The sequence below is a fragment of the Cololabis saira genome, chromosome 8 (genome assembly GCF_033807715.1).
Source record: "Cololabis saira isolate AMF1-May2022 chromosome 8, fColSai1.1, whole genome shotgun sequence".
In the NCBI taxonomy this organism is placed as follows: Eukaryota; Metazoa; Chordata; class Actinopteri; order Beloniformes; family Belonidae; genus Cololabis; species Cololabis saira.
Genome location: NC_084594.1, coordinates 14,636,682 through 14,659,124, shown reverse-complemented (window position 1 = coordinate 14,659,124; position 22,443 = coordinate 14,636,682). Strand labels below are relative to the sequence as shown.

The 22,443-nt window shown below is 42.0% G+C and overlaps 1 protein-coding gene across 1 annotated transcript; it reads right to left on the bottom strand.

The window, feature by feature from the left end:
* Nucleotides 1-3,730: 3,730 nt before the first annotated feature.
* On the bottom strand, nucleotides 3,731-11,457 carry LOC133448378 (potassium voltage-gated channel subfamily A member 2). The gene is made up of 2 exons (XM_061726830.1): nucleotides 11,090-11,457; nucleotides 3,731-10,252 (listed from the first exon to the last, which is right to left on the bottom strand). The coding sequence occupies exon 2, from the start codon at nucleotides 10,113-10,115 to the stop codon at nucleotides 8,619-8,621; it is 1,497 nt and encodes a 498-aa protein (XP_061582814.1). The 5' UTR covers nucleotides 10,116-10,252; nucleotides 11,090-11,457; the 3' UTR covers nucleotides 3,731-8,618.
* Nucleotides 11,458-22,443: the final 10,986 nt, after the last annotated feature.

Sequence of the window (22,443 nt, the reverse complement as noted above, 5' to 3'; positions counted from 1 at the left end):
TACACAATGCTTGAGAGACTCATTGCATTATCTGAGATTTAGCTGGGATTTGCCTTGTGTGACTTTCCTTTTCCTTTTCAACAGAAAGTAGAAAAGTACAGAAAAGGCTCACCATAAAAACTGAGATGAATTTAAATGTCTGTAGCTCAGAGCTTCAAAAGGTTGCCTTACAAAAACCCATACCGTATTTAACTGCTTCTTTCTTCGTTGGGCAAAGGAGCGTGAGCAGCTTCATCCACGCACTCATCACGTCTCTTTGTTTGAGGCAGGAGGCCGTCTCCTCATCAAGTTATTATTGCACACATAATGAATGATTTTAAGGCAAGGCTTGAGACACCTTCCACCCATCAGGGAGCTGAGTTCCTTTTGCTGCTCAGCTCATTTTTGGTTTCTTTAATTGGACTGCTTATTAAAGCACATTTGAATGTCCAAATTTAATCAAGATTAACATCCTCCAAATGATTCTTCTGTTTTCCACATTGCAATAAAACAATCTCCCAAAGCTGCTGTGATAACAGCATCAACATGTTTTCTGCAAAGGATATGTTCAGTGTGTTTGACAGCACAAAATGACTAGTAGGGATTTTGTTTTTATTTTATTCTTTTTTTTTAACTTAAAAGTATCAAGGAATGAAGGGGGGAAGTCCGTAAACCAGTTTCAGTGCCTGTTTCTGCTTTATGCAGAGTCTCAGAGTTGGGAGTGGGATGTGTTATGGGGGAAGATGCCCTGGGACGGAGATGGTCATGAAATATTAACTCGCACAGGATATTTAAAGCCTCTGACATTCTTCCACCGGTTAGCATGTTGGAAATGGTCTCCATATGTGTTTGCTGCCAGTCCCAAAAATGCTGGGGTTTTTTTGCCCTTGAGGTGAACTCATCTAGGCAATTGCTTTTACTCTTTGTACATTAAATTATTGACTAAGCCATTGTAGCTGTGAACAATCATCATCAACATTTACCATTATAAATGCAATGCCTGGGATTATTAGATGCATTCAGCCCTTTCTATGTATCAGTTTTCATAAATATGCACTGAATCGTGTCCATTTATGTAAATGTTTTGTTGACAGTGTGTGCTGTTTATTAATTGATGCATCATTCTCAGAGAGTTCGCTAACATTATTATTCAGTGGCCACATCTGGAGTCATTATTGAACAACGTAACTGACTAATAAAACATTTCAAACCACCAGCATGAGTAACTTATAAACTGCCAGACGGTGAAGGATCCAGGATTTGGTTAATATTTTAAATTCATATCACAACTAGACATGTCCTCAGTGCATTTATCTGTATAACCTTGTGAATACTGTATACTTAGTAATTATTATTGATAGGGCACTTATGGTAAACATGTTTATAACACTTGGGTTTTATGTTTCTTTTTTCCACTGTTTCAGAAGGAGAGATGGTCATATGTCCGATGAGTCAGATAAAGAGAAAAAATAAACTAGTATCGTTGGAAATATATGCATCTAACTACAATATTGTTTTGAACATCTGGACACATCAAAAGGGATTCTTAGTAAGGAATTAAGACCAGAGATTGTGTTGACACTGTTACATAGACGCTTGACAGAGCTGTGCATGACCTAATGACACAAACCTCAATGAACTGAAGCAATATTGTAAAGAGGAGAGGACCAAAAGTCTTCCACATCCACCTTAGAGACTATAAATGCTACACTTAAAAAGGCTTCAAGTTTTTGGCTCAAACGACGGTTGGACTGAATAATTGGGGTTTATGCACACTGTTTTCTTCATTCTGACTTTGTTTGTATCTAATAAATAATGACATTTTGTACAATGCCATGTTTTATCATCCATCGGAGATTCTAATAATCAAATTTTCAGAGGATGAGATGACCTTATCTTGTGTCCTTACACATACATTTTCTTTTCAGACTGTACTCAACGTAGCTCCTCTAAAGCAGTGGTTCTCAAATGGGGGTACGTGTACCCCTGGGGGTATGTGAAGGCACTACAATCATGTGAAATTTTAAAATATATATATATTTAAAAAGTAGCATCCATGCAAAAATTATTTCATAAATAATTTAGGAAAATAAGTCTAAATTCATAAAATGAATTTTATCTTCAGGAGTAGGCTATTCAACTTATTATCCTAAAACGTATTATCCCCCACACCAGGATGGTTCCACCTAACCTGTCAAATGCCACCTGGCTTCACCTGTCAATCACTTGGACCAACGATGGAGTCGTGGTTGAAGCATAGCAGCAATATTTTTATGTTTAATAAATCAGTTACTGATGGCACAGTGCTCTGTTTTAGGTCTTTTTTTACAACCAAAAGTGCTTTGCGCTGGTTAGGAGGTACTTGGCTGAAAAAATATTTCACAGGGGGTACATCACTGAAAAAAGGTTGAGGACCACTGCTCTAAAGGATGATAATACTTTTTTGATAACAGATTTTTGTATTTATGACTAAATAATTAAGAGAAACTGAACATATTCATAAATCCTTCTTATTTTCATTTTAAGTCAAACATCTATTGTGACTGCTACAGTACACTTGCTAAACATTTATCTCCAACCGTCTCACGGTTGTGTTGACTGTTACCAGGGCAGGTTAATGAACGTGAGGCTGAGCACCGTTGGGTGTGGTCTGGGGCCAGGGCAGCCCTGTTGGATTAGCTGCAAGTCCCACAGCGCTTCACTCCTAATTACAAGCTGGTAAGCACAGTGCACGCCTGTACGTCTACTCAGGCATGCTCCGGTGGGCATGCTATACCAGCCCTGACAAACAACACATTCCCTAATGATGATAACAACAGTGCTGCGCACAGTGGTGGCCACCTGCAAGCAGGCCTGCATCCTTGGATGTGCGGCTCCGTCCCATCTGGCTCTCCGTGCTGCAGCGCATCGCTGGATCAAGGGAAGACTAATGACTAGAGCAGAGCACCGAGGCCCCAAGTGCTCCCGCTTGCAATGCAGCGCTGCAGTTACAGCACAAGCTGACTACAGATGACAGAGCAAGGTGGCTGCTAGCTCCAACAAATGTGCTTCCTGGTGTGTAAGAGGAGGCTCATTTCAACAAATACATTTGATGTGAGGCCAGGAGTAACACACGTCACATGATCTCGGGCAGAGTCATATGATCTTTATATATTTCTTTGTTGTTTTGCAAAACCAGCACATTTTTCCAGCTTTGAAAGAATCTAAAAGCAGTGAAATAGCAATATTTCCTTTTATTGCTCATCACACATGGATTTCAGGAGTGTAGAGTCACAGAAAGTTCGCCGTGAAGAATATCTTCAAGAATCTTTCCTCTATTTAGCTCCTTTTCACCTTTCTTCTCCTCTGCTCACATTTCTCCTTCTCCGCTTCCTATCTCTTTCTCCAATAAAATGGCTATTAATAGAGCCCCCTGCTCCCTCTTTTAAACTGCAGGGAGTGTACACCGCACACTTAAAGGCAGGCAGAAGCTGAAGATACCGGCAGGCGTTTGAAAATGTCCTCTTCACTGCTCGTGGCTACAAAGACGTCGGCTGTCCTATGAATAACAACAAACGGGGCTTTGATGGATTCGTGGCATTTCATATCAGTGCAGATGCTCTTCGGCTAAAATTAGCTCCTCAAACCATTTGTGGACTAAATACTTTGTGAACACTGTGATTTGAGGGGGGGAAAAAGAGCTGGTTAGACATTTGAAAAACACTTTGTTCTGAGTTGTTTCTGCAGCAGCAATGAAATACAACATGATAATGAGCCAAGAAATTGCAGGAATGAAACACAATAAACACCATAACACAGTTGCAGTTGAATTATTATTGACTTCATTATTGATATTATTTTCTCATGGTTATGAATATTTGGAAGGATTATATGCATCTTTTAACTTCACGTTTTTCTTGTCCATAGATTGTCCCTTTTGTTGTAAAGTGCAGATAATACTATGTTTTGAATCCAAACTTCACATACAGTAAATAGTACATGTTTTTTTTGTTTCCTCCACCATCCATTTGTTATTATTTACATTATTCTTCCACATTTCATTTCACAGAAAGAAAATCCATTATCTACTGTCCCAGCATTGATTGATGTTTTCAGGCCTCTATGATATAGGAGTACAGGGCTGAGGGGAACAACTGTACATAATGTCTCAGTGATGCCACACTGCCAGGCTCTGGGGTCAAATGAACAGAAAGGACACTGGTTTGCAAACACACACATGCACACAGTTTGCATATTGATTATCTTTTCTCCCATATGAATGACTTATATATAGAAACCTTGTCACAAAGGGCTGACATGGCAGTTTGAACCGACTCAGAAAGTCAACATTGACATTCAGCAGACGTGCAAGTGTTTGACTCACAACAGCAGAACATTGCAGTGTTTTAACTTGACCTTAAGGCTTCTTTCAAACGCCCTGGCATCCCTTTGTGTCAGCACAGAAATAATGTCTGCTGAAACCTTACTTAAACATTCGTTCACCTTCTAATCAATCTCTGCATAGATTTCTCAGCTGCATTCACAGCTGGGAACCCTTGACATGGAGTGGATTTGGTGGTGGGTCCCTCACCGGGTGAGAGAGCATATTCACAGAGGCCCAACAGCATAACTGTCAGAATGAGATTTTCACAACATGCTACAATAGTTGTAGCCAAAATCATTATTGATATTATCAAAATCCCAATCCACTCAATTAATAGGTAAACACATGAATCAATGAATGCTATTAGACAGATTTCTTCTTCTTTTTTTATATAATTCTCCATCCTTTTTTATGGCAACTGAATTACACTCAAAACAGGATGTGGATAATAGTATAAAAATTGAAAAAAACAAACAAACAAAAAACATTTGGACACAATAATATTGCAATTGTATCAACTGTATTCAAACCAAAATATTATAATTTGTGTATAATTACCGTAACTCAGTGTCTAAAATGTATTTTTTTTTTCAATAAAAGTTATTATTAATATTGTTATATTGTGGCAGGCTTATTACTTAATTTTTCATCAACATTCTTTCATCTGTCCTGCAGATTCAATCTCTAGGATTGCAGTCAAGGGTCATTTTAATCATATTTGTGCTTTAAGCAGAAGTTATTGTTACTACTCAACTACAACATTGTGACCTCCACTATGAGTTGCTACAGTGAATTTGGTTTATGTATCATATGACAGATAAATGTTGAGGCATTAACATTTACGATTACCTGCTGTTCACAGAAATTGAACGAAGACTATAAGCATAATGGTGCATTTGCATGCATAGACTGTATAAAACCATGGATGAAGCATTAGGTCACGCAACCTAATTGGTATCTGAAGACGTGTTTTGAATCCTGCTTTTCTTTGTGCAGGGCACAGCCATGTTGCTTCAGAAACACACCCAACGTATGTCAATCAAAGTTAGCTCTGCTCCCAGCTCATTCAGCCGAACCCCATTGAAATATCTGCAGAGCTGCCATAAGATATTTACAGCGGGATAAACTGTTTAACATGTTGACGCAACAACGAAATCTAAAATGACCGCTTTGCAAAGCCGATTGCGGATGAGGAAGTGCAGCTAGCCATTGGCTAAGCCAGCTGTCTATCAATCATGTTAGAAATAAATGAAATACTTGATATAAACTCTCCTGGTGTGGTAGAAAAAAATTCACCCCCCTCAATGTTGTCATGGGTGTGAAATAAAACGACGCAAAATATGTGTATTTCTCCTCTAAAGTTGGACATTTTAACATGGGCATTTGCTTTTGGAGCCAGGTTCTAGTGGGCAATCAAGGAACTGCAACAAATCGTAGTTCCCCATGAGCCTCAAAGTTAGATGGTTGGCCCTTGGCATTGACAAATGTTTTTGTTCTGACTATGAATGTTTCTCCCTCCACAAAACAGATAAGCAAATGGCTGATGCATACAGTATATGAGGCTTTACAACCAATGCTCTGGTGCTGACACTCAGTATGTCATGTCTCTTTCACATGGACATAAAACTCCTTGCTCTGCATTAACACACGCACCAGTGCCCGGCAGTTGATCAGTATGGTTTCACTGTGGAAGCCCATAAAAGAATGCGTTGGAGTCCACACACTCCAGTTACAGTGATATTGCTAAACAACACTTAATCTCATCTGACTCTTGGAAAGCAAAAAAAACAGTTTTAGAAAGCTCTATGAAAGCTCACACATTTTGAAAGAGAAGACTTCAGAAGCCTCGTGACAGACAGTTGAATGAGGCATCGGGATTACATATTGGCAACCATGGCATTAGGACATTTTACAGCTGAGGGTTAAAATTGAGCAGAATGAAACCCCCTAAGAATAAAGATGTAAATTCTGCCATCATCATCTAATTCTACCAAAGTCTGTCATCAAGACTGTTCTTGCTACAGACCCTCTCTTAATCCTACATCTTTCTTAATTTCTAAGACAACTGTGAGAATAGGCAGAAGAGCGAGACATAGGAGTGAAGTCAGACGACCTGTAGGTTAGACACTGTCTGCTACACTGCTGCTAATTAGAACTTCTCTATTGATATCACTGCCTTCGACTGTTACCTTGGCAGTGTTGAGCGAACGTTGGAAACTATTTGCTGGACACGGTCCTGTTATCAGAACTTAATTCATGTTTGTTGCCAACTTTTAAAGACGGATCGAGCTTCTGGCATCATAGAGTTCTCCGAGGACAGTTAGACTCAATTTATGTTGTGTTCAATCTAAGGGCAATAAACGCTTTTGGATAAAAGATGTGTGTATGGGATTATAGCATTTAACAGCACCCTGCTTTTAACAGCTACTTCACCGAGGGCAGTCTAGAATTAGGTGAAGGAGGCTCAGAGGTTTAAAAACAGGATTTGTGCCAAGTTGTCTGAAAAAGTCAGCAGACAAGCAAGCATTTTTTGTAGACGCCAAGTGAATCGTGTTTCTTTGGCACTCTGAACAGTGCTCAGAGTTATTTCTGTTGTTATTTCTAAAAAATGGCAATGATGTGCACATTGTGGAAAGACTCTTGCTTTCTCTTGATTGCTTTTTTTCAAATTCTTGGATAAAAGCATAGACCTACTGAATATATGTGTTATGTCTGTATACATATTGTTTTATATAAGAAATAAACATATCCATCGTATTGATTTTAGTTATTTTTTTCTTTTTACTTAGAAGCTTCTTTGAGCTTTGACGCATGCTAGGAATGTTTTCGAGGTCATGCAACACTAGGAGAATAGCGTAAACCCAGATAAAAGGCAGTTCAGGGGAAGCGTTTTTCTATACACAACTCCTTAAAAATTACTATTTTGATTGTTAGCACGTGATGTGACAAACCTGTCCCAAAAAAAACCTCCAGGTTTATCATATCTGCAGCTGGGATTCATGTCCAGACCTCAAATGGGAGGTTATGCCCAAAATCACAGCCCAGTTTACAGCAACCTGGCAAAAGTTACATGGCAATGACTTCTACATGGAATGTTAAACATCAATATGCGTCCTATTAAGTGTAGGAACTGGCTGCACGGTTATTCCCTAGGAAATCCTTAAACATACAGCTTAAGGTTGTTGTAACAGCTACCTGCAGGCATCCTTTCAAAAGTGTAGATTTGTACAGAAGGCAGTGTCCAGACAGCTATACAGTGGCAAGGTGAAGCAAGTGGCAGTCTAGAAACGAGTGGAACGTCTCATTCAGATAAAAATGTCATGCAGTAATCTACTGACAATGTTTACTACTAACAGCACCTATCTACCTATTGGCTATCAGTTAAGTCACAGTTAAGCTACCTATCAATACGAATAAGTACTGCTTGTGTGTGAAAAACAAAAAAACATTCAAGTTGTCTCAAAGCTCTGCAGTAAGACCAGTTTGGGTGAATGGAGGTGGGAAAGCTTGCATTGCATTATATAGAGTACATATAAGACCAAAGCAGTGATAATTCAAGGCCATTCTCAGTCATTCATCAGAAACTGATGTCTACAGGGGAAAAAAGGTGTCAAACCATAAGCTTAGTGCTGATGGCTGTCATTCATCCTTAAATGTGGTGTACTTAACCACCGACATTGTCGCAAGTTACCCACAGGTCATATCAGTGCTGCAGTGGGTTCCCTTTATGCTCACGCATCATTTTATCTCTATATGACATAGCATAAAATGGTTTTGTTTCATTGGTTTCGATAAGTAGCATATGTCGCACATAAGAGGCTCTTTAGAAAGCGCATGGCAGAGCAGTGTGCCTTGGGAAATAAGGTATGAGGAGTCCAAAGTCCATTTTTTTTCTAACTGAGTTTTCTACTTTTTCTCTTCTTTTTGTGCACTACTGTGGGCTACAATTGTGAGCAGAAAGCTTGCATTGTTATCATTATTATTATCATTATTATTATTATTTTAGCAATCTCACAGAAAATGTCCATGCAGAAAGCAAATATTTCAAGTTTTCTTCTTAAATTTTTCTGGCGTTTTAAGTGTAAACTGTGAGGACGGGATGAGCGCAGGGGGGGTATAGGGAATGACGTTTGCAATATATTTTAGTCAATAATTATCAACATTTCTGAATAATATTGCCTTGATTTAGCTAGCATTCAGGGGGTGGGAGGTGTCTGTCCCATCCAGTTGCTCAGCTCCACATTTCCCACTGAAAGGGAGAAGAAATGCAAGATGGTTACACATCTGTGAGCATTTTGGTGATGTTTACATAGTTTGTATTGGCGAGTGTGCAGTTGGCTGTCTTAAGATTCTCCTCCTGAAAGTCCTCGTTGCTGTTGTTCACAGCCTCTTGGATCTCCATGTAGTCCGATTTACTGATGGTGGAGCCGCTCCGGCTCTTCTTTAGATCCTCAGCTGAATCAGCTTTGGCCACGGTGGCCTGCAAATACTGAGCCTGCTCTTCCCCTTCAGTCTCCCGGTGATAGAAGTAGTTAAAGTTGGACACAATGACAGGCACTGGCAAGGCGATGGTCAGTACACCTGCAATGGCACAGAGGGAGCCCACAATCTTGCCACCGATCGTAGTTGGGACCATATCTCCGTAGCCGACTGTTGTCATAGACACGACAGCCCACCAAAACGCATCTGGGATGCTCTCAAACTGTGACTCAGGCTCATCTGCTTCAGCAAAGTACACAGCACTGGAGAACAGGATGACCCCTATGAAAAGAAAGAAAATGAGCAGGCCAAGCTCTCTCATGCTGGCTTTTAGGGTTTGACCTAAAATCTGAAGCCCCTTGGAGTGACGAGATAGCTTGAAAATTCTGAAGACTCGTACTAATCGAATTACCCTGAGAATGGCTAAAGACATGGCTTGCTGACCTTGCTGACCATCCTCTGGCGTGTCTGCCAGCTCGGTGCCAAGAGTGATGAAGTAAGGGATGATTGCAACAATATCAATAATGTTCATTATGTTACCAAAGAAGCCTGCTTTGCTTGGGCAGGCGAAGAAGCGCACTAGAAACTCAAAAGAGAACCATATAATGCAAAGAGTCTCCAGGATGAAGAAGGGGTCGGTGAAGTAGGTGGATGAGTAGCTAATTATTGTGGTGTTGGTCTCAGGCGAAAAGACTGCTGCATGAGACTTATGCATCTCGTCCTCATCATTGCGGAAAATAGGGAGTGTCTCCAAGCAGAAGCTGACAATAGAGATCAGGATGACCATGACAGAGATTATGGCAATAATCCTAGCAGGACCTGAGCTCTCTGGGTACTCAAACAGTAGCCACACCTGTCTCTGAAACTCATTGTCGGGAAGAGGCCTCTCCTCTTCCTTGATGAAACCCTCATCTTCTCTGAATATCTCGATCGCCTCCTCGCCCAGCTCATAAAAGCGGATCTCTTCTGAGAAAATATCAAGGGTGACATTAACCGGCCTTCTCAACCGGCCTCCTGATTGATAATAATACAATATGGCATCAAAGCTGGTTCTATTCCTGTCGAAAAAGTACTCGTTCCTTAGGGGGTCAAAGTAGCGCATCCTCTTTTTGGGGTCCCCCAGCAGGGTCTCTGGAAACTGTGAGAGGGTCTTGAGTTGCGTCTCAAAGCGCAGCCCTGAGATGTTAATGACCACCCTCTCACAACACTCATGGTCGGCCTCGGGGTCGTAGTCCTGCGGGTGCCCTGGGTGTGCAGCCGCCTCGTCAGAGGGGTCGCCCGTAGCGACAGTCATTCTGCAGGGGGAGGAGGCCTGCACTTTTCAGTGAGTCTGGGTCCTGCAGCCTGAAGAACTGCAGGTGGGGGTCAGGAGAAGGAGGGGGCCCGACACCGTAAATACCTGACGGCCACAGGTTGTCACCTAGGATCTGACTGCATGTAGAACAGATAGAAAGGAGGCAGACATCAAGGTCAGGTAAATGTGAGACATGATTCAGCATTCAGTGCCTTAGTTCAGAAATATCAGGAATTTGATTTTAGCACAAAGATCAAAGAACTAAAAATAGCGGAAAATGAAGTCAGCCTCTTAAAAAAAGTCTGATGTGAATAATGCAATGTTTCACTCTTGTGAGAGAACAATGTGAGTTAGCTCATCAGCTCATGGAAACTTAAAGCTTACGCTAATTTATATGCACATATCTGCTTTGGAGATGAAGCTGCTTCAATGCAGGTAAACTTGTAGACAGAAAGGCACACAACAAATACAATATCTGCTGAAATGAATTAAAGAACCTGTTTATTGGTCAAATGCTGCATGAGTATGCCAATGCAGCAGACAATCAATTCATACAGAGTATTCTCTCTTGGACATCTGCAGTCTAAACACACAATGTGTAGCACTATGAAGATTGACAGTTTTATCAATAAAGAATCAAAAGGAAAAAAAAACACGCCCCACTGGCTCATATGACATGACTTCTGTTTAGTTTTGATGGAGCATTTTAGTCTTGAAATGGTGCCCATTTACTGAAATATTCAAAAGGATCTATAAATAATTTACCCATAGAAGGAAATTGGTTCCAAGAGAAAAGCTGTATCTGCCTCATCTCCACTCATAAATAGAAACACAGATAAGTGCAATAATCCTCTAATGAAACATGCCACACATAACTACAGGTACAGCCAACATGCCTTCAACAGAGGTGCAAACTACCATATCTAATCAAATCGAGAAGACTGAGAAATCTGCTGTCTTAATTTCATGCATACCTGCAGACATCTTTTTCATTCCTGAATGAGAGCTGATGCTCCCGCCGGTTTCAGGGAGATGAAGCTGCGACAATAAGGTCTTCAGTCTTCGGACGGGGTGGGGATAAAAAAACATGGATTTCCAATTTGGGACAGTCGATGATACTCATCTCATGTTGTCTGCAGCATCCCAGCCGTGTACACCGCGTACAGTATACGGGTGTGTCCTCGCTCCCCCCTGATCCTCTCCTCCGGGTAGGCTGTCGTGGGATGGCGTTTGGCAAAAAAAAAAGGGAGGAGGGAGCCGATCAAGGAGGTGATGGAGCTTCCCTCAATAACCAAAGGTGCTTGGATCAGCAGAACGATCTTCTCCCACTGTTCCTCTCCTCGCCAGAGCGCCCGTGTGACGAGTCGTTGGCTGCAGACGGCTGCAAAGGTAAATCCTCCTGACGAGATGCCCAGGGACGCATCTGCAGGAGGGAGTGAAAGGAGGAGAGGAGGAGGAGGACCACAACTTCCAATGCAATCTGGTCAACACGAGTTGATAATCGCATGTGTTCAGGGAAAGCCTCGAAAAACAAGCCTCCTTTAAGGTGCGGCATTAAAAAAATAAAAAAATATCAGAAAATGTATCCAGACGTCGCCCAGACAATTCACATTTTTAATTGTTTCAAACGTGCATCGACTCATAGTTGAGCATTTCCATAAGATTCCGAGCCACAGATGTGCACATAGAGTCAAGTGCTCTTTCTGCACAGAGACAGCGCTGAGAGGTTCCTAATAGCCTGCATGGTGGTGGGCTGAGCGGCGTCTGCAGACACTGACTGGGAACGACATGCATGAAGGAATCGCCCCACGTTAGTTTGCTAGAAGATTATGCAATTACACCGAGCCAGCGCCCCACGCGTACACAGCAACACACATGCCAGGCGGCGCCCTAATGGTTTTGCACATAGCCCGGTAGGAGGTAGGGATTTTTATTAAGTGATGGAAACAGATGTGGGAGCAACAGCTCTAGTACGGCTTTGGCTGCAGGGCTGGTATTGGCCACTGTTATAAGCTCAGGCAAACCTGCAGTCGGGCACTGCTATGCATACCAAAAGAAAATCTGGTGATGGAGCAGGAAAGGCGAAGAGGGGAAAAAAAGGAGCTCCCTATCCGCAATGTGGCTTTACCCAACTTATCTGCAGTAAGAGCATTTTAAAAGGGGACACAACTCTCAGTCTGTCCAGAAACACCGCTGTTGCTCTCTGTTATAGCAAATGAAGAGGCACAGGTAATTCAATTCAATTCAATTTTATTTATATGGCGTCTAATACAACAGATGTTGTCTCTAGATGCTTTCCAGAGACCCAGAACATGACCCCCGAGCAATTATTACATAAACAATGGCAGGTAAAAAGCCTTAAGCCAAACAGTGGCAAGGAAAAACTCCCCTTTAGGAGGGAAGAAACCTTGAGCAGGACCAGGCTCATAAGGGGGGACCCTCCTGCCGAAGGCCAGACTTGGGGAGTCGGGGACGTCAGCAGCACACAGCAGGCATGTGGAAGCAGCAACGGGATGACCGGGGATGGGGGGGGGGACCGGGACCGCAGGCCAGCACGCAGCTCCCGAAGCTCCGGCCTGCAAACATGCACAAAAGAGAATTTAGGGGGGCCGGCACAAGAGACTACAGGAGCGATGGACACAAACGATAGCTATGAGATACTTATAATAAATAAAAATGGAAATGGAGAAGAGAAGAAGAGGAGAGGAGAAGGGTGAGAGGCACCGCCCAGTGGATCATGTCGGTGCCCCCATGCAGCATAAGCCTATATCATATCTACCACGAGGCTATATTTGAGACTAACTATTATAGTCTTGTTCTGTAGCTGCAACTATGACTACTGACTCTAACACACCAGAGTTTACACTACCTAGAGAGTTAACAACACCAGCTAGATGTTTACTAAACACTAACTATAGGCTTTACTAAACAGAAAGGTTTTAAGTTTAGTTTTAAAGGTGGAGGTGGTGTCAGCCTCCTTAACCCAGATTGGAAGTTGGTTCCATAGTAATGGTGCCTGATAGCAGAACGCCCGCCCTCCAAATCTACATTTGTAGTAATTCATTGTTGTAATTCATTTACACTTTTTCAGGCAATGGTTTTGAAGGTTTCTGAGCGACAGGTGCAGAACAGCCAGGCTCCATGTCAGTTTTTTCCCCCACTCCATAAGACTTTTAAATAAACAGTCCCCGTTTCCTGTCTACCCTCGACAACAACTGCCTACAGTACTGCAAGCAGCGTTTTAGTTTTTAGCCTAGTGTCCTTATCTTTTAGTATTTAGAGTTTGTATTATGGCTCGAGCACTTACAGTGCGAAGGCCCTATTGTATCTGTAGGAATTTTTCTTTCTTCTTCTTATTATTTTCCTTCTGACGAAATGAGGGCCTTTTTGCCCCCCTAAACGTGCTCCAAAAGTCACCAAATTTTGCACGCAAGCCAGGCCTGGCGAAAAATGTGATATTTAATGGTTTGCATTAATGGGCGTGGCAAAATGGCTCAACAGCGCCCCCTAGAAAACTTTGTGCCTCAAGCCTCACAATACGGTTTCACGTACATGCACCAAAATCGGTACACACCTGTATCATGTCGCAACATAAAGAAAAGTCTCTTGGCGCCATGGCTGAAACCGAACAGGAAGTCGGCTATTTTTAATTCATCGTGTCATTTTGCCGCAATTCATGCCATTTCTTCGCCGCTTCTTGGCCCGAACCGCAACGTGCACCCAGGTGTGTTATACATCAAAATGTGCGTCTCCATCCTGCGACGACAGGCATAAACTTTTCTCAGTCAAAAGCGTTACTGTGGCGACGCTAAACGCCAAAAAGCGCGCCCCCATTCATCTGATTGGTCCATACAGAAAAAACTTTGTGCCTCCAGCCCCACAATACGGTTTGATGTACATCCACGAAAATCGGTACACACCTGTGTCATGTCGCAACTTAAAGAAAAGTCTCTTGGCGCCATGGCCGAAACTGAACATGAAGATGGCCATTTTTAACATTTTGAATTAATCGCGTAATTTTGGCACAATTTATGCCATTCCTTCGGCAATTAATACGGCCCGAGCCGCAACGTGCACCCAGGTGTGTTATACATCAAAATGTTCGTCTCCATCCTGCAACGACGCGCATTACTTTTTTCTTTCAAAAGCGTTACCGTGGCAACGATAGGCGCCAAAAAGTGTAACCTAACCCTAACCCTAACCCTAACCCGCCCCCCCCCCCCTTCATCTGATTGGTCCATATTCGATAGTTCCTCCTTTCTGCCATAACTTTTCAATGGTTTGATATAAACAGTCGTGGGTGGTGTCATCGGACTCGGTTTTGAGTCCTTGAACATAATTGGTGCAAATTAGCCCCGCCCCTTCTTCTGATTGGTCAATATTTGATAGCCCCTCTTCTCTGCCATAACTTTTGAACGGTTTGTGATAAAGACATGTCAGTGGTGTCATCGGACACGGTATTGAGTACTTGACCTTCATTGGCCTGAATTATCCCCGCCACTTTTTCCGATTGGTCCATATTTGATAGATCCTATTTTCTATTATTTTGAACCTTGAAGGTTGATTGTTATGACAAATGGTTGTTGAACTGTTACAGTTTTGCCTCGATACAACAGCTTCTCAAGACATTAAAAGTACTAACTTCTGAAATTTGACCCAGCCCCAAACACTATAATGTTATAAGTCGTCCCACAAGGATGCATTAGTCTCAGACAGCCAACCACATTGTGTACAACTATATTCTGCCCTCATCATACAGCTTTGTTCAGTTATTGTATTAGCTGAAATTAGGCTACCTAAACACAGAGGAATATATATGCACTGGATTGCATATGTACTTGTGTTGTGTACACATGCACACAACAGCTCCAGAGAATGAGATTTAATGTTGGACTAAAAACTCAGGGTTCTCACATCATGATTGTTCAGGGACTGCATGTACAGGTGTAGTAACACAAGCTTCACACCTGTTTTGACAACCAATCTGTAGAGTAATTTTAAGTTCCAACACTCCAGCACAGAATTTATTGGGTTACAGACCTGCTGAGAGATCCCAAGTTACAGGAGCTGGTGAACGCTAAAGGCTGAATTATGGTTCTGCGTTAAATCTACGCAGAGCCTACGCCGTAGGGTACGCGGTACATTCTCAAAAAGACACTGAACGCATACGCAATCCACAGTTCTCGCTGTGGCTGCGAGTGGTGCTGGTCCCGGTCAGTTACAAGCTGGCCACAAGTGACGACAAGTTTCCTTTGCCGAGATCAAAACCAAAGCAATGTTATAATCTCCTTTTCATCCAATGTTGACATGTTAATTTGTTCGTTGTTCTAATCTGCTACTGCTGCTACTGCTGCTACTACCGCTACTCCTACTAAATATTGAATCTCTTTTCCAACTATTGCTCTGCTTACTGCCCCCAATCTGTGACCGCCGGTTCGACGCGCTCTCCTCACGTACTACGCGTGCGCCGTTGAAGTTGGTGGTGCATGTGAACGGACGTGAACGCTAGCACCAACAGCAAGTATATCTGGGCTTTTAAGTGCATTGATAGTGTGCAGAGCCACAATGATGACGAATTCGGGATAACCACCAGCACCTGCTTCCTTTTTCAAGGCTCTAACACAGTACATCATCGCCCTATTGACTTTCTCCCTCTTCCACTAATCTGCTCATGTGTGCATTGTTGGCAGGACCGTGAAAGTGTAATTTACAAAACTTAAGAATGTTATTAATCGATTTAACAGCTGGACGGTAACGAAATCAGTGATCTCAATGGACGTGACCCCACTGTCCCAGAGCTCAATGGCTAATGAAACATTCGTCTGAAATGTGACAAACTCAGAAAAACTCAGAATATATCTTCATTTCTATACCATACTCGGGCTTTAAGGTCTTTCTCTCTTACTGTGGTGCGCTTATAATTTTAGACTCCTTTTGTGAGCTTTATTACCATATTCAGAAGCAACAACTCTCAATTCATTTTATTTATTTATTTACTTATTTTTACTTTGTGTTCACAGCAGTAATCTTTCCTGGCAACAAGGGGCATGAATAATAGATAAGAGGGGGACAAAAATAGAGCAAAACCTTCATCGGGGCGCCATGCTATATATCCTGAAAGGAGAGCAAAGTAATCAATAGTAAATCCTTCCATCAGTATTGATGCTGGAGCTGGGAATGCAAGCACTGTGACCAGAAAAGGGCACCAGAGAAGCCAAAGGTCAGCGGGAATCCCTTCAGTTGTAGAGGGGATGGAGGTGAATGAGGAAATGGGGGGATGGGGAAGAAGCGGGGTTATCTGTGTAGGTCTCGTCTCTGCCAAGGTCACTCTTGGCAGGCCTGAGACCGTCATGGCTGCCAACTTCTTCCCTTCTGTCTGTGTGCCCGCTGCCGCTCAAGCCGATACTTTATACGATCTCCTAATGACTTTTCGTGGTTTGGTCATGACAGCTCAACTATTATTCATGAGCCGAGTCCTCATACAATGACTTTAAGTGCAGGCTCTAAAACATGGCTTGCGTTCCATTAGGTGGCTTGCTGTAATTAAAAGCAAAGCCTTCCAACGCTTTAAATGCCGGGTGCTTTAATCATATGTGGATGTGAAAATGGCTGCCTGCTTGAGATAGAAAAATCAAGTTGTCAACTGTGAGTTTGTTTCCAAGAGGTATCGATTTCCAGACTTCCTCTCATCTCCATCAGATTTTGATTTGGCACACGGACAGGCGCTGGCAGAAAAAGGATTGAGAAAGTAGAAGTAAATTGTCACGTATTAGGTGAGAACCAAGCATTTCAGCAGAAGAGGTACGTGCTTTGACAGTCTATCAAAACTTTTTCTGTACACCATACCTCAGTGAACCTTGAGAGTCTCTCGCAATTATTTTAATAGATCGTGTCCATTTTGACAGTCAGACCGAAAATGTGGTAAGATGGAAAAACAACCTGAACTGTGGATGTTGCAGTTATTGATCATGGTGCTTTAAATTTGTGGGATTATTAATTAGGATCAGGAAATTTCACATCAGAAAAGACTCAAAAAAAGGTCATTAATCTAATTAGACATGTTGATGGCAGATTTTATTGAAATGTCCACTAGTACTGATGTGTAACAGAATGTTCCCACATTAACATGTATATTAATATATTAAGACATGTTAAGATTAAAGGAGACAAAATCTTCCCTTTTTCGAAAAGCTGACATTTTGGTCTTAAGGGCTTAATGAAAATGGGAGTGAAATGCTTTGGTTAAAAAATAAAACAACAAAAAAGAAAAGAAAATCAGAACAACAACTCTCTTTTTAGCATCTCACAGTTGGTTTAGCATCTCAATTTCCCTCTGGACCCTCTTCGGAAGACTGCCTCTCCTTTTGAATTTGGAGTTACAGGTTTACATTACCCACTTCAGAGGTGCAGCAAATGCAGCAAGAAGACAAATTGGTTCATGAAGAATAATTGTAATTCTCTTCTGGTCTGAGATGCCACGGTACACTGCAGATCATGGGCAGCACATTGAATTATATAGTTTAACACATTGACAGGGCTATGCTTTCTGAAGGTGTTTAAGTTTGTACCCACCTCTGACAACAAAATATGTTTACAAGTAGAAAATATAAATTTTTCATAATTTCTCCCCTTTAAAGATCCAGTTTCTCTGCATATAAACTGGCTCAGTGAAGTAAACTTTTTGTAAATGTTCACTGACAAGCACAATTTCCATATGTCATAGAGGTAAAAATGACAGAATAATATTTAAAAAAATAATACATGTATTTTCACTGTATGGCTGCTGGGTGAGATATAATGCATGTTAAGGGCATACTGTACCAGTAAAAGGTACCATCTAGCAGTCTGTGGAGTGCATAAGTCTTGTCATGTGCAGTGGATCTACTCTGCCTCCTTTTTCTGGATACTGCATTGCAGCAGCCACAGGTTTTCAATATGCATGCAGAAAGTATGAAAACTGTGTCAAAAAAGGTCAAAATTCTAACACATTTTCAACTTTAAACCCCAATCTGTTAATCTTAAAATCTATTAAAAAAGGCATAATGCTATGAGATAGAACAGAGGAGGTCTGCATATCATGCTCTGCTGCATTAATACTTTTTTTTCCCTTTTAGAATAGAATAGAATAGAATAGAAAGCCTTTATTATCATTATACTGGTACAATGAGATTAGGCAGCAGCTCCGTAAAAGTGCACACATGCAAAGACTATGTAAACAAGTACTGTAAACAACAAAATGAAAAACAGGAAACATAATATATATATATATATATATATATATATATATATATATATATATATATATATATATATATATATATATATACACTATTAAAAAAGAGTGGATGGGAGGATAAAAATGTACATGAATGAGTGGAAGAATATTGCACTTGAAAGGATGGAAGAGTATTGCATATAGATAAGTAGGGAATATTGGAACATTATGGATAGAAAATAGAAAATAGAAAATATTGCACAGTATGAGGTAGTTTTACTGGTTAAGAAAGTTCACAGCTTTGGGGAAGAAGCTGTGAACTTTTGCTTCTAGATATGAATATGCAACACTCTCCTCTGAACAAGTCCCTCATAAAAGAATATCATGACTTGAAACAGAAGTCCTTGTGTAAAAATCATCTCATACTGAGTCTACATTATGGCAACTTTTCGATTTTATACCATCTTTTCGGACTCTGCTGGGCATCAAGCAATCCCAGATCCCTGCAGCTAAATACTGTACTTTGTTTTCCAAAGCATCCTCTCTAAGATTCAATTTGTTTAACCCTCTGGGAGATGAGTCATGCCGGACAGCTGCTTAGAAACTACTTAGAAACTGAAGTGCCCAGCAAAGGAGGCCAGGTTACTCATACAACCACACGTCCTGGAGAGTGGTCCAAATAAATAAAGTGGCTACAGGTACGCAAAGAGAGAACATTACAGCTCCATCTGTCTTCTGGATGCCCTGGAGCTGAAAGTACATCCGAGGCAGAGGCAAAAAGAAATGGAGATAATGAGGGTGCAGACAGGGAAGAGAGAGCATTGTGGAGAGAGAGAGAGAGAGAGAGGGAAGAGAAGAAAAGGGATGGAAGAGAGGGAGCCCTGCTTGTTCCATTGAGGCTCAGCGTGACCAGGGCGGATGCTGGAAGAGAGCCAGACACCAGGACAGGAGCAAGGACACTGGTCCACTGCAGCACACAGCCAAGCTGCAGGTCATTTATCCCAATAAACACCTCTACGTCCACAAAGAAACACTGACTGCTCACATTCATTCTCCAGACATTAAGGTTGATTGGAAGCTACCTGTAGCCTCTAACCACATAACATCAGTATTTCTTTTTCATTTTTCATCCCACATCAGCAAAATGACAATTACAAAAAATTCCTGACACTGAGGGAAAGGACTATGAGTCAGTGAGTGAGTCAGTGTCACTGTTGCACAGATGCTCCCATGCTGCTTCATACAGCGCCGGTATGAGTGAGTGAAATTCAAGCACACCTAAGTGCTTAGTTCAGGAACACTGTTACACGACACCAAGGTCATACAGGACATAAGATATTTCGTACAAGGGGTAGAGAATAAAATCAAATGGCGTGTCAGTGATACCAACCTTTTTAGAAAGGCAGCATGCAGGGCTCTGTAAGGACAGTCAGTTCATGCCTTGGATACAGCAGTGAAACCCACCTTGTTTCTACTCTTTCTTTCAAAATGTTGCATGAAGTAATATGTCAAGTATTTGGAATGCACCCGTTTAGATCTGTATTACGCTCTTCGAGAGAGAGAAGGGTGCAGAACAGATGGACCTCATGGAGCTTGTATCAGTCAGATGATGCAACCCTCTGTTGTTTTTGTTTGAAAGTGACTCAAAGAATTAAAATATGTGCCTCATAAGCAGCGGCCAGATCTTAATTTGAGTCAGGTGCAGCTGGTGGGCCTTGTAGCCCCCCCCCCCCCCCCCCCCCTCGCCTCACAGGACACCTGAGAAATGAGTAAGAGCTGAACATTTGCCAATATCACAGGGCTTTACATATCACACATCAGTCTCTCACCTCTGATCTGCTAAAGGTTAAGATGAATACATTCATGGAGACGGCATACAAAGAGCCACAGAAACCAAGAGAAATTATTGTAAGCATTTTTATCATTGTTCGTTGACTCTTATGTCTTATTTTGTTGCTATTCAATTCAATTAAATTCAATTGTATTTATATAGCGTCTAATACAACAGATGTTGTCTCTAGACGCTTTCCAGAGACCCAGAACATGAACATAAACATAAACATAAACCCCCGAGCAATTATTACAACAATGGCAGGTAAAAACTCCCCTAGTGGGAGAAAAGCCTTAAGCCAAACAGTGGCAAGGAAAAACTCCCCTTTAGGAGGGAAGAAACCTTGAGCAGGACCAGGCTCATAAGGGGGGACCCTCCTGCTGAAGGTCAGACTGGGGGGTCGGGGACGTCAACAGCACAGCAGGCAGGCGGAAGCAGCAGCGGGATGACCGGGGGTGGGGACCGCAGGCCAGCACGCAGCTCCCGAAGCTCCGGCCTGCAAACATGCACAAAAGAGAAAAAAAGGGGGGCCAGCACAAGAGACTACAGGAGCGATGGACAAAAACGATAACTATGAGATACTTATAATAAATAAAAATGGAAATGGAGAAGAGAGGAAGGGAAGAGGAGAGGAGAAGAAAGGTGAGAGGCACCGCCCAGCGGATCATGTCGGTGCCCCCCTGCAGCATAGGCCTATAGCAGCATATCTACCAAGAGGCTATATTTGAGACTAACTATTGTTCTATAGCTGCAACGACTCTAACACACTAGAGTTAACACTAACTAGAGATTTACCAACACCAGCTAGAGGTTTACTTAACACTAACTATAGGCTTTACTAAACAGAAAGGTTTTAAGTTACAAACCTGATTAACATATGGTTTAAATGACAAATCCTGATCAAAAACAAAACCAAGGTTTCTCACAGTTGTACTGGAAGCCATCGCAACACCATCTAATCCCTTCCTAAGATGCTCTGGACCAAGAATGATAACCTCTGTTTTATCTGAATTTAGAAGCAAGAAATTTCTGGACATCCAGGAGATGACATATAGAGACCACATCTGCAGGCAGCTGTGGGAGGAGACTGGCCAGTGACATCAGCCCTACGGGATTTTTGTAATCAGTGATAGTACAGGTATAGGTACAGCATGATGACAAAGCACTTTTCCTATCCATGCTGCATTTGTGGATGATTTATGTTCAGAAAAAGTGCACAACACATGGATTTCTTTTATCACACTGTGGCGAATTTTCTAGCATATAAAACATCTACCTGTATGAAACTGTTTCTGAATGACCTGTCTGAGGGGGTGGGGGCCACCGGATGTATGTGCTTTCTTAGACATGCTTTCTACTAGAAAGGCCTTTCCTTTGTTTCTCTGAAAGCCCCGAACAAAGAGACACGATGCAGAAGAGTGAACTTTATGAATAGCCCCCAGAGTGCCATTACATGTTCTGAAAAGAGCAGATGGATGAATGGCAGCCAGAGAAATAATGGCAATATGTTTTATTTTGGCAAGAATGAGTTACAGTTTTAGGGCAAATTAAACTGCATCACTCTGTATCTGTATCACTCTAAAACATAATCAAATTAGAAGATAAAAGGTCCAGTGCTGTAAATAACTAAAACAAATGCAGTCATGGGTGTTTATCCTCCCCTTCGCTGATTTGTAATTGGCATGCATCCGTAAAGTTCAAGAATGACAAGAGGCACATCTTCTGGCGGACACTCCCATGTTGGCATGCTGGGAATCATCAGAGGGAGCACAATTCTGCAAGGCATGACTCCTCTCATGTGGTGAATGTTAGCGTGATGACGAGAAAAAAAGGGGTTGACTGGAAAGGGGAAGCCTGGGGTGTCCTCCACTTCCACACACCCACCCAGTCCTGGATTTCAATTTTCACATCTGCCAGCAGCAGGAGTGCCAGGGAGGACCGGCTGTGGAGCTGACTGACAGCGGTTGCCTCTGTGTGGGTATTTCTGCACTCTACATGTGAGCTGGTGTGTGTGTGTGTGTGTGTGTGTGTGTAAGTGTGTAACATTTCTAGTTCTTTATGTTTTGTAACAACTCGGATCCCACAGCCGAGTACGCCGAGGCCTCAGAGCTGTGAGTGTCTGACAGCTGTGCAGGACCTAACTATTGCTCATTTATCTGCACACACACCTACACACACATACACTGACTCTTACAAAGGCACACAGATTAAAGACCAAATTGTGCCTCTCCCTTAACATAACTCTTACTTTACCCTGCATTTGGTGTGTTTATTTATTTATT

Coding starts and splice junctions, on each gene's coding strand:
- LOC133448378 (XM_061726830.1), bottom strand. CDS start 10,115: ATGACTGTCGCTACGGGCGACCCCTCTGACGAGGCGGCTGCACACCCA.